General features: G+C 37.8%; 2 protein-coding genes across 16 annotated transcripts in view; both read right to left on the bottom strand.

The window, feature by feature from the left end:
• LOC5571255 (potassium voltage-gated channel subfamily H member 6) overlaps positions 1-12,711 on the bottom strand; it is a 529,023-nt gene that overhangs the window by 347,936 nt on the left and 168,376 nt on the right. The gene's annotated exons all lie outside the window — the stretch shown is intronic.
• Positions 4,180-7,080, bottom strand: LOC5571248 (mucolipin-3). 7 transcript variants are annotated; one of them, XM_021840257.1, is made up of 3 exons: positions 6,933-7,080; positions 6,747-6,859; positions 4,180-6,632 (listed from the first exon to the last, which is right to left on the bottom strand). In XM_021840257.1, exon 3 carries the CDS (start codon positions 6,592-6,594, stop codon positions 4,534-4,536), a length of 2,061 nt encoding a protein of 686 aa, XP_021695949.1. In that variant the 5' UTR covers positions 6,595-6,632; positions 6,747-6,859; positions 6,933-7,080; the 3' UTR covers positions 4,180-4,533. The 7 variants fall into 7 exon arrangements, with proteins under 7 accessions (XP_021695949.1, XP_021695946.1, XP_021695947.1 ...); XM_021840254.1 differs by lacking the exon at positions 6,747-6,859 and having other exon boundaries at positions 6,937-7,080; XM_021840255.1 differs by lacking the exon at positions 6,747-6,859.

A 12,711-nucleotide genomic window follows, 5' to 3' on the forward strand; every position in this document is an offset into this window, starting at 1 on the left:
TTTTAGAACCCTAGTGTCTTCGAGAAAATTATTTATTTTGACAGTGTACACAATTTTGTTAAACAATGTTGCTACCGAAAACCACACTTTTTCAAAAAATTCGAGAAAAACGGTTATTGGGGAGTCCTTCATAAAATACTTCCATATTTTGGAAATGTTACTAGATACAGACTAGGTGTCTTTGGAAAAGTTGTTTGTATTGAAATTATCTACAACCTTGTCAAAGATACCATATTTAATGATCGTTATTTCAGAAATTTAAAAATTAACAGCGCCGCCTGCGGCAAAGTTACGATTATTTACCGCCAATATATGCGTTATATTAAAAAAAATCGTCCGTAGACACCATTCCAGACAAATCACGTTAAAGAGTGCTACTGACCCCTAGGGATCCGCGGACCACCAGTTGAGAAACCCTGTCTTAGAATCTGCGTTTCAGAAAGCCCCTATACAATCCTAAGAGTCATTGGTGTTCTTCAAGATGTGCAGTTGCATTCTTCAAACTTATCTGAAAAGCAACTCGGTACCCTTCTTTTATATGTTAAGCTAGTTGATTTGATTATCTGTACTTCAGGATAACCCAGATTTTCTATGAACAGCTTTCCCCAGGTGCGTCCCACTCGGGTTCAGATTGGGTACCACTTCTAGTACTGCATTGGTCCCACGGTACTGCAAAAGGTACCCAAGTTTGCAGTATACTTTTCACGGCATTCTAGATCTTGTTCTGTGCCATAAAATTTTGGGCAACTGCAAGGGACTTTCGTCATTGGTTTTCCTATCCACTTAAGTAGGTCGTGAGTAGGTCTACTATAAATACTGATTTGATATACCAAACAATCAGCTATTGCGCTAGTAGATCATGTAGATCTTAGAACTTTTGTTTTTGAAAGTTCTTGGATGACATCAAACTTCGGTTGTGCCATGTTGTTATAAATTTCGAACAGGCTAATATTCAAAACACTCGAATTTTGTATGGAATTTTTTTCTTTGAAATATGTCAATAGCTTTCCAGGAAAGGATGGTCACCCAGCAAACCAGTGATCATATAAGGATGTTAATTTCAAATTGTATATACATTCAGTTCACGTTGTAATTGGATATGATGCAAAACTGAGTTGATTAAAATTGTTTGTGGAGCTATTAATTTAATCTGATTTGAATTTGCGTCTTGTCAAATTCAAATTTCATTTGACAAAATATACAACTTCAAGTTGCCATTCCCTTACGATTTCTACTTTACTTGATTGGTTATATTATAATCTTCGATGAGAGATTAGATATATGTTCATCTGATGTCAATATAAAATCATACAGGGGAAGATTACACGTCGCCGGATACTTCGCAAGATCAGGCATAAATCGTAAAAGAGGGATTCATGAATAAGTTAACATACTGGATAATGAAACGTCGAAGATTCAAAAAAACACAATGACCTCACTTTGTATACGAATTTCTGTTCAATTTATTTTATAATCGCTATACTTTGAGGTGGATGTACTGGGGGAGCGACTGGGGTCACAAATTGAACCGTATTTGGTCCTCATTCTTACATTTTTCTGTTACAGCTGCATCATTTTATTCGATGAATATTTTAAACCACACAGAAAGTTTTATCAGCGTTACACTTGCCTCTTATAAGAACTCTGTTTTATCAAATGAGGAACAAATAGATAATGATATATTAATGAAATGTGACAATAGACTCTCTTCAAGTACGGATGTGTAGGGTAACGTATATAACTTGGACATGCATGCAATTTGGACAGGCTGCTTGTTCTATGCTCATTTACAATGAGATGATGAGGTATTTATGTATGGAAAATCATGTATTGCATTATTAATACACTATGCTACTTAATAATGATGGCCAATTTCATAACAATTACAAATTGGCTTCAAAAATATCAAAACTGTAAATTGTATCAAAAGAACACATGTAAAACCTACGAATGCAAGAGGTTGTATGTTGCAAGAACATACTTTAAACGCAATAATAGCGCTCAGAATAAGCATTCATAAAAAGTTTAAAGGCGGCAATATGATAAAATATGTCTAAAATTGAAGCTAAGTTCACTAAAATCTTAACATTAGTATATAAGGCATAAATCAGGTGGTGTCCAAAATAGATTACGGTTTTTGTTCAGTTGATATAATTTGGCCATCTGATGAAACGCACTGGAATGTCGCATGCATGCATACTTGCAGGCGTATTTCGTGGATCTGATGATATTTGCTTCCATTATATGAAATTATAGATTATCACTAATATACACATCCAATAAGCGAAAAAATGCATAAGTCACATGTAAACTCTTCAAACATTATGATATGATCGTCCTTTTAAGGAACCATTGAATAGATAGTGAGATAACGCCCCTGTCCAAATTATATTCACATGAGGGTGTCCGAAATGTAGATTTGATGTCCGAAATATATAACAGACAGGCAATAAAAAAACGCTATTTTGGCACCTATTGCTACAGTTTGTAAGCTTTTTCTCTCCAGAAACTCAGAAAACAATGATACATTAAGCATACAAGTATCATAACATAATAAAATATTAGTATCTAAGGCAGTTAATCGATAGCCGTTTCCAGACATATCCTTAGCCTGTCCAAAATACATAATTTACCCTAGAAGTACGTGCAGATGAGCTATATTGTTGGATTTATATTTGCCTAATATCCGTGTCATTCACGAGCGACTGAACAGTACAGTGGTAGCCTTTATGATTAGCGATCAGCAGATCATTGCATGGAGGCTTATTAACACTTGTTTTACCTTTTTTTAATTGTTGTTTGTTTGTTAAAACGAAGTTACATAAAATGCAAAACATCATTATACACGAAATCATAGAAAGCACCAAACAAATTCATCTGAAGTTGTATTTACCACACTGAATTTTCGGGAATATACGTATATGGCCTCCACTTTTGTACACATAGAGGGAATCTATGCATTTTAAACAATCTTCTTTTTCCGAATATGCGTTCACTTTACTGAGCTGAATCTCAGTTATGTGAACAAATTTGTTGGCTGGGCATTTTCATATCAAGTTCAAAACATTTATCGTAAATTTAGAATGTAGCAGTTGTTAATATTCTTTACTTCAAGATAATAACAACTACCTCTGACAAATTTAAGTGTGATGTTCTTAACTCAAATGCTAATTATACTAATGATGAATTCACTAATTTCGGCTGATTCATATCTATTATTTTAATAGGGTCCCAAAGCCCTGTCCCAATTGTAGTGTCAAACGCTTAAGTTTAGGCCAAGAACCCATGTTTACTCAATTTTTTAATGTTTTCCGGTAGTTTAAGTACAAACAACATTTTCTATGTTTATTTTAGATTTTGTCACACCCCTTGGCTTTAACTCAATTTTTGGGTGTATTTTGTTTTCCGTGTCCCTTCCGAAATGTCAGATAGGAACAACCCCAGTGTTAAAACAAAAACCCCTGTGGTGTTTTTGTCGACTAAGCGAACTTTAAACATGATCTTAAGTGTCAAGGTTCATTTATGGACCCAATTTTTAAATTAAAGTTTAAACATGATATAGCCGTTATTTGGGCGGGAAAAATTGCTAAAGTAGTTGCAGTAAGGTGCTCTTTTGTGTTATTGAATAAAAACAAGCTTTCATTAAAAATTTTAGGACCCAATTCAAAGTCACTGCCAGCCTTAACCCAACTAACAATTCAGAGCCACAAATGCTTCCAAACTCATGAAATTTTTTTGCTAAGCTCTTTTTGAAGGTTGGATGAATGAGAAAACCAATTTCAGCTTAGGTGTTGATGTTTATCAAACGGAAATTAAAAAAAAGGTATTTTTCATTAGAAAAAATATGTTTTTGTGAAATGAAGCCAAAAAGATTTTTAAATATAATGTGTTAAATGCATAGTTTAAAACAACTAAATCTTCTTCTTCTCCTTCTTCTTGGCATTACCGTCCTCACTGGGACAGAGCCGGCTTCTCAGGTTAGTGTTCTTATGAGCACTTCCACAGTTATTAACTGAGAGTTTTCTTTGCACAAGTCGCCATTTTCGCATTCGTTTCTCATGTGGCAGGTACGATGATACTCTATGCCCAGGGAAGTCGTAACAACAAAACTGAGGAAGGCTTTGGGATTATTACGCAGTATTATAATACAGTGAAACTGAAAGTTCTATTAAAACTTCATTGTTTTAGACTAGATTACTAGTTAGAATGTAGTGGTTATTTTATTTCATCAAATAAAACTCCGAGACCTCCCTCGATTTATTTTCATTTCCTTATTAATTTTCACTACAATACAAAGTTAACCGTTACAGTGTTGTATTTGAGCGGCAGAAAAACCAATTTAATCTATAACATTTAACCTAGAACAATCAATGGCTTGGTTTTTGTTTGCTCCTAAATAAGGACTCCAAGTTATTTGGTCGCAGTTCGAATTTTGACTTACAAGCTAATCGTGATACATAACAGTGAACGTAAAAAAGGCTACTGGAATAACTTTTCTTAATATCAGTTACAACAAAAAGAAATCACTTCGGTTTACGAGATGTAGCCTCCGGTGGACGAGGAAGACGACGCCTTCGGAGCGAGGGACGTATATCCGGTAGGTCCTCTGCCACTATCCCTCCGCCAGGAGCAAAATATCCGCTTCAGGGATTCGAGGAAATTGATTCGTTGATCACAGTCGAAGTCGTCGTCGCGGAAAACGCCACTGGAGAAGTCGTTCGGATGGTACGGACCGACGAATAGCCTCAAATCGGACTGCGGGAAGCCGTCTTTGTAATACTTTTTGATCGTGTCGTATGCGTCCATGATGACCGAGATGAACAGCGATAGGACCACGTAGATGTACAGGCTGGTGAAGGAATAGAGATAAATTCGGCAGAACCACCACAGCATGATGGATTTCTCCGACATTATGGTGAATGTGGCGAACATGTCATCTCCGTTGATGAGGGAAAACAGGCACTCTGAAGTTGTGGAAAGGGAACGGAATTTGATGTGATAGGGTCCGAGAACCAGCCAGCCACAGAAGGTGAAGCCGGCGTAAATGAGGAGGGCACACAAAAGGAATCGTAGGATTTTTGGGGCTGCTTTTTTGAGAGTGAGGATTACGACGTTGTAGGTTTTGAAGAATCCGAGGTATCGTAGGACTCCGAACCAGACCAATAGGTTTCCGATGCCGAGGAGCAGCGAGCACAGGTTCCAATCGTCCGCAATGAAATGTTTCTTCTCAATTTGCTCCTTGAGAGCGGAGCCGATGATGAGAAGGATGTCGTTGCAGACGATCATGATGTACCACATGTTGACGAACTCCATTTTGCCTTCGATGGTGAGATCTTTACCGTAGACTTGCCGGAAGAAGTCGGAAGTGATCATTCGCAACAGTTGTGCACGATAAATGGCTCTGGCGCAAAGTGCAAACGAGACGGCACAGATGACGATCACGAGGATGTTGAGAGCACTACGCAGAGCGTCGTCGATTCTGGAGTTCTTGATGAACTCGACGTCACCGTGGCAAATGAGACGCTTGGGTTCCGCTTCGAGCCTCAAAGTCATCTGTCCGTCGTGATCTTGATTGTTGAAAAGGATTTGTATGTCGAACTGGTAGCAATCGGGGGCTGTGATGGGACCAGCTGCTTTGAAATTGACCGTTTTAATGGCGAAACTGAGCTCAGCCTTGACCAATGCCGAGAAGTTGATGTGGATATCTTTCTGGTGGAGATATTTGCGGCTGCCAATGGTTGTGACGTTGCTGTCTAGATCCAGACAGAGTGTGTCGATCTCCGGGTTGAAGACGTAGCTCTCGTTGAACCCGAAAATGGTACCGTCCTTGTATCGGTACAGACAGAACTGCATTGGCGCCATCGTATTGTCTTCGTTGGGATAAGAGTACGGCCCAATTGCTTCCCCAAGGTTTGCGTAGCCATCGATAGCGTAGTCGATGGTTTTGAAGAAATCTTCGATTACGTAGACCGATAGGGGTCCCGTCTCGGGTGGGTACGTGCTGACTTCCATCGTGATGTCCCATCCCCTAAGGAACATGTGCGAGAACGTAATCGTATTGTCCCACGTGTAATTGACGTGCATATATCGAGAGTGCGCAAAAAGACACAGCTGAAGCGTGACTAATATGATTTTGATTACTTGCACGACAAACTTATAGGGGAATCGTCGCTTAGCTTGCCACTTCTCGATCGGGTTCATGAAGAAAAATTGCAGCTTCCTGCGTAGCCTCTCTTCGCTCAAGGACGTCTGCGAGTTGCCCAACACGGGAGATTCCACCACCCCTTCGTCCCCTGATGGGCTTCCACCGTTGATGGTCATTTCGTTGCAGTCTTCCCTAATATCACCGATACCAATACTATCACAGCTGCCCTTCAATGCAGTTTCGCTCTGGTAGTGTGGTGCTGGCACTATTTCGCTCAATGCACCCGCAGAACTAGAACGATTGTAGTTGCTGTTGCTATTATTGATTTTCTGCCTCACAACTAGCTTTTCATTGTCCGTGCGTATATCGGATGTCGTCGCTTTTGGTGCTGCTGGAGCTCCCAGATGCTTGATTTGTTCCGTGGATGACGACGAAGAATAGTTGCTCATCTCAAGAACGCCGAGGCCACAACTGCAGGAAGACCTCACTGCTGTTTGGACGGTTTCACAGATGAAGAAGAGAGAAAGAAGAAGAAGGATTTAAGGGGACAAAACGTTATCAGTTTGTTTTGTTGACTATAGGCTCTAGCTAAAAGACACACATCATCACCATATCACATCATCCAGCCAGTGCGGCCACCAAAACCATCGTTCAATAGTAGTTACTTAGTTCACAAGAAGGCAGTTTTCACATCTCACAGGCACGGGACGAGCACTATTTTGAGAAAACGTAGTCAGATTAATCAGAACGAACACAAAAAGCACTGGCCAATGACCAAAGATAATACTTTCTTTCTTTCTGCTGCGACGTCGAGTAAAGCGTATATTCTATCCTCCTCCTATGAAGTTTGCTTGGTCACACTTCAGCTTTAGTCTGCCTTTATGGAGCGCTTGGCCAGTTGTCAGTCAGAGTATGCGAAGAGAACTGTTTCGGAGCTGAGGGTGATAGCACTCACGAGCCAGCCAGTGGCGTAACACACGCTCAAGCAAAGGCACACAAGATTTGGGGTGATTCACGCAATGGAGACCTCAAATTTTGACAAATATATTGAACGTTTGCGGTTTCAGAAGACAGGGAAATGATTGTTGAAAAACCGTACATTTTCTTCATTAGAAGTAAACTAATTTGCGTAACAATGCTTCAAATTGAAACTTTCAACACCGACCCAATCGACAGGCAGATACAACTGAGGTAGTATCATTACGAACTTTCCTAAATGAGCGCCATGCTCTCCATCCGACCATGTGACCATACGCCAGAGTGCAACGCGAAGGAATACGCGAGAGTTTGTTTTGCTACCTTCGTGGCGTATGCGCGCTTTGGCATGACGAAGACGGCATGCGGTCAATGTGTCTGAGTGCTGGTGTTGGTGCATTTTGCGCGCATGTATTGATTGCTGGGACTCACGCGGCGGCAGGCAGCAGAGCTCTGAGATCAACGTATTTTGACAGCTATTAAAGGTACGCTGCATTTTTGTCTATCTTACACGAAAACACTCACACAGATAAAATAGTTATGAAAATCCGTCAGATTTGTACTGAAATCGGAATATAAATTCAATTAATTCAATTGGTTTGTTTAGAAGTGTCCATTTTTTTACATATCATGATTCTACGTAAAAAATAGAGCCAGAATCCAAAATGTTATAATTTTCCGTGCCCTGGAACTATTTTTAAAATAAATTTGAAGTTAGTAAGGAAATCGCTTTTAAATCATTGCTCGGCAAATGTTACTACGGGACAAGCTGTTATTATGTAAATTGAAATCTCATTGAGTCTACTGATTTAAATCTTCATTAATCATTTATAACGTCAAAATTATGATATTGAAGCGCTATCAATTTGTATTATACTTAGAAAAATCTACTCTTTCGATCAAGCTACGAAAACTTTTACAGAGCCAGTTTTCACCGGTTTGATACTAGAAAAGCGCTTAAATTTCACCATCAAACTATCGAATTGTCATGTTCCGCATTTGCAGGAGCAAATTATATTCCAAGAAATCATAAAACAGAACCATGTAAACCGGTTACTTTCCATAGAGTTCCAACGATCAATGTGCAGAGAAACCGATGACTAACATTTTTGGGCTAAAACGTGAAAACAAATACCACGAATCTTTTCGTATGTTCCAAGCACTTCCGAGAGTCAGATAGCAGGACTATAGCGGAAGAAAATAAAAAAAAATCCCAATGTAAGTTTTGAACAACTATCGAAATTTAAATTATACTGAACAATAAACAACAAGCAAATGTACCTTGTGTTATTTTTTTATTATACCTATCTAAAAGATCGAAAAGGTCTATCGAAAATCTTCCGAAAACACTGTTGTAAAGCTTGAAACTTTTCAGTATACGTAACTCAAAACCGACCTAAATGTCACTCTTACTCCTTTGTATTTGGGCCCCTCATGTGACCAAGACGTTCGGTCAAATTTCCCAAATTATATCAGATTCAACTCCTGCATTCCGTACAATCAGGCCTTTCTATGTACATAGGGTGCCGGTGCCATAAGTGGACTACCTAAGCTATAAAAAATCATAACAAAATAACGAAAAGCCTTAACAGAGATCTTTTGGCATCAGCAGAAAGATTTCAACCTCTACTATATGGGAAAAATATAAAAAGAGTGATAAAACTATTTTTTTAACATAAAATCGCTTGAGCCACTATTGGTACACGTGTTCCAGTAGTTGCGCTAGTGCTCCAGTAGTAGACGTTCGAGAATGATACAAGCATTTTTAAACAAAATGGTAAATTTTTACATAGGTTTAACATTTTTCCCACGGAACAGCAACTAATATCTTTCGAATGAAGCATAAAGATAATCTCTGGGACTTTTCTTCATTTTTATACATCGATTTTAAAAACTGCTTCCATCCGTTGATCCACTACAGGAACACGACGGCAACTATTGGTGCAAGGGAGCAAATTTTTTACGTTAACTTAATTATTTATATGACTTTTTGATAAAGTAAAAAGCTGAAATTTGGCAAATCGACTAAACTAGAGCCGATCTATCCCCCAAAAATAACACATGGCGGTTTTATCTAAAAATGTACGTTTTATTCCATAGTCCAATCTACTGGTACATTACAACCATTGGTACCGGCACCCTATAGTAAATATATTCTTGTATATAAATTTAAAAAAAAAAAACAACTTGCACTGCTAGTTATTTCTGAGAGAGGTAATGGGTTGTGATGAGAAACATGAAAAATACTCCTCATAAATAGAACAAATGCATTAAATGACCCCCCAATCGGATACGTAACAAATTATTCTGCTAAATTATCGATATTTTGTTATCCTAAATACCTAAATTTACTTAAATTGCATTAAAATATAACAAATTCCATACAAATCCGGTAAAAGTTCATAACTATCTACTAATACCAATGCACAGGCGTGAATAGCATACCTTATATAGCTGTCAATATACTTAGCTCTGAGATTGGGCGGCGTCACGACGTCGTGACTGGAGTGCACTGGTAAACAAAGCTACTCAGCGGTGAGCGGATCCAAACTCAATGCAATTTTGGTGGAACAAAAATATAATTGGTGTTTTCAAGTGGAATGTCATAAATAAACTACATTTTACCAAGGCGGGTTCACTTTACTACACTTACTGGCTACAGAGTATACTCCACTGCACTGTGACGTCACGCATCAATTTTGACAGGTACTGGTCCTGTTGTTTACAGTTTGGACTTAGTACTTTTTCCGAATCATTCTTAATTTCGTGAAAGTTTGCTGCGAGGAGAGGTCAAATCCACTGCAGATACCCACGGATCGTATTGTTCTATCTTCCTACCGTGGAAAATCGACACCATCAGCATGCTGGTGATAGAAATGCGAAGATGAAAAAATGATTGAAAAAACGACTATGTCCGAATCGTAAACAATAGGACCAGCAGCTGTTAAATAAGTGAGGTTAGGTTCGTCATATGCAGCGCTCTATAATGCACACACCTTGCATGTTACGACAGAGGCTCCCAAACTTTCAAAGATTTTAACGCATTCACCAATTTTATGCGGACTCTTGTAGCTAATTAGTAACAGTGGACACGAAAAATTGTGATAGGTAAGATGGTTAGCTCGTATTTCAAAGTTATCTTGTAAATAACAATAATGTAACTCCAATGTCAAATTTTGGACAATATTGGGTTTGCGTAAAATTTGATTTTATTCATACGTAAATGTTTCTACTTTACAAAATAATGATTTTCATGACTATGGATGGCACAATCAATGATTCATGTCTCACATGAGCTCTGCAAATGTTATAAGCTAAAAATGGTTTTGCCGAAAACGATTATGTTGTCAAAATTTCCACAAGTATTTTCAATTCAGCAAAATTAACGAAATACTATGTAAAATGCCATATTTTCTTAGGAAATTCCGCGGCCAAGTGTGTTCTAAAATTCAAAATAAATCCAAAAGTAATTGTTTTGTAAGAGCTTGGCCTTTATATTTGGCTTCTGGCTTTTGGACCATGCTTTCAGTAGATAACGACATTTTCAATATTACCGATTATTGTGAAACGAGTGATCAATGTGACCCTATATTTTAAACATGCTTAAAACTTTCAGAAAACAAAATATAGTAAATAGTCACGAGCGATGGGTGTCCGTACTTGTTTTAATAGAATAAAAGTTGCAACATTTGCATAACTGCTAAGAATGAGGTGAAAAATGTCTGGGAGCCTTCTTCAGTTCAATTTGCAGCAGAGTTGGGAAAAGTTCTGAGATTCACACTACAGTAGGCAAGCGTGGCAAATCACAGTCAGCGAAGCCAGTGAATCTCACGCCTATCGCTGCTGTAGGCGAAATGCCTTGAAAACAGCAGAACATCCGTTGCCAAGGGCAGCCCAAAACTACTGTAGAAAAATGTTCTATTTCCCGATACATTTCCCGTATTTTCAGCCGTTAATGATACTACTGATTCAGAAAATTCATGTACTCAACATAGGCTACTTGAAAAGATTCATGATTTTGAACTACTGTAGTGGGAAGAGCCACGTGATTTTCGCGAAACTCAAGCCTACTACTATCACCATTGCCAGCCCTGGTACTGAGTACAAACACCATCTGAAAAGCACACTTATTGTACAAAAAACAAACGTGATACTCTATGTGGTGGCCGTTTGTGGATGTTTTCGAGTGCAAATGTTACAGCCAGAATATTATTAAAGGTTTCGAATCAGGCACCTTCATTGAGAATTGTTTCTGGTGGGATATTTTTTCGACATCCCTCAACATACTTCAAGTGTATTTTTTGTTACACGATATCCTTATGCAATTATAATGAAGAAAATACTCATTTAAGAATACTGCAAGTTTTCATACATTACAATGCTAAAATCCTAGTTGGAATGTAATGTCAGGAATACGAAGCGAGAAGAATAAGAAGCAAATATCCATCAAATATTTTCTGCGAATCTCGTTTGAAAACTACACGCTGCTAATTTTCTCAGATTGTGGTACTTTTTAAACGTTTGTTCTCGAAACTGACACACCAAGCACCCAGATATATATTTTATGACGAGAATTTTGTTCGTTTTTTAGGGTTTGGGAAATATTTTGCTGAAGGTAGTTAACAAGCGTCATGTTTTGTCGAGAATCAAATGTCGCTTTCAACAATTTCTTACCTCAACTATGCATGTGGATTCGACTTTTAAGAAATCATTGCGCCATTGGATTTTTTCACACATGGTAGATAGAATTTCCTAGATGTTTTTCCCGATAACTTTATAGACAAGTTACTGGGAGCTCCAGATGTAATGTTGAAAACATTTCATGATTATAGTTCTTGCTATTGTTCTGCTTGAGTTTCAAACAATGTTCCTGAAATTTATTGATTGATGTTTTGCTGATTTAATGGTTAATAATTGAAGTAGAAAATTGACAAAACTTTTAGTGAAATCAATATTACAATTCACCAAATTATTATTACGTACGATTCTACAATGAAAGAATTCTACCAAATTTATGAATCTTGTGCAAAACATTGATATATGAAAGTTCTACTCTTAAGTGCGTCTCACATTACGTTCCTTTGCTCTCCATGTCCACTATCATATTCATTTTGATGTACATTCACTTTGTTTTATTTCAAAATATTAGGATTCAGCACTTAATATTCATTTTGAAATAATGTTCCATGTGTTGCCGAAACCGGAAAGAAATTGTTGCCAAAAACGAGTGTTGCTAAAATCGGGGGAAGACAAAAGCGAGTGTTGCCAGAATTAGGAAGGCACCGTTGTTTGAACCAAAGGCACCATAGTACGTGAACTGTAAAGGGTGTTTCTAGGCGTTTAACGTTACATGGTACTTTCTAACATTTACACAAATTGCCCAAAATTGTAAAAATGTGTTTCGCTAAGAGGCTTGAGACTGAATTCCGACTCTACTAAAAATAGGACGTCAAAGATAAGTGACATACTTATTCAAACTTCATCAAATAGTGGTCGTACATCAAACCGCTTAATAAAGCGTTTCAAAAATGCTAAAATCTTATCATTTTTTTATATTCGAATGAAGAGTCTACATTGTTCTCTATTACAAC

This window comes from Aedes aegypti, chromosome 2, assembly GCF_002204515.2.
Source record: "Aedes aegypti strain LVP_AGWG chromosome 2, AaegL5.0 Primary Assembly, whole genome shotgun sequence".
NCBI classification, from domain to species: Eukaryota; Metazoa; Arthropoda; class Insecta; order Diptera; family Culicidae; genus Aedes; species Aedes aegypti.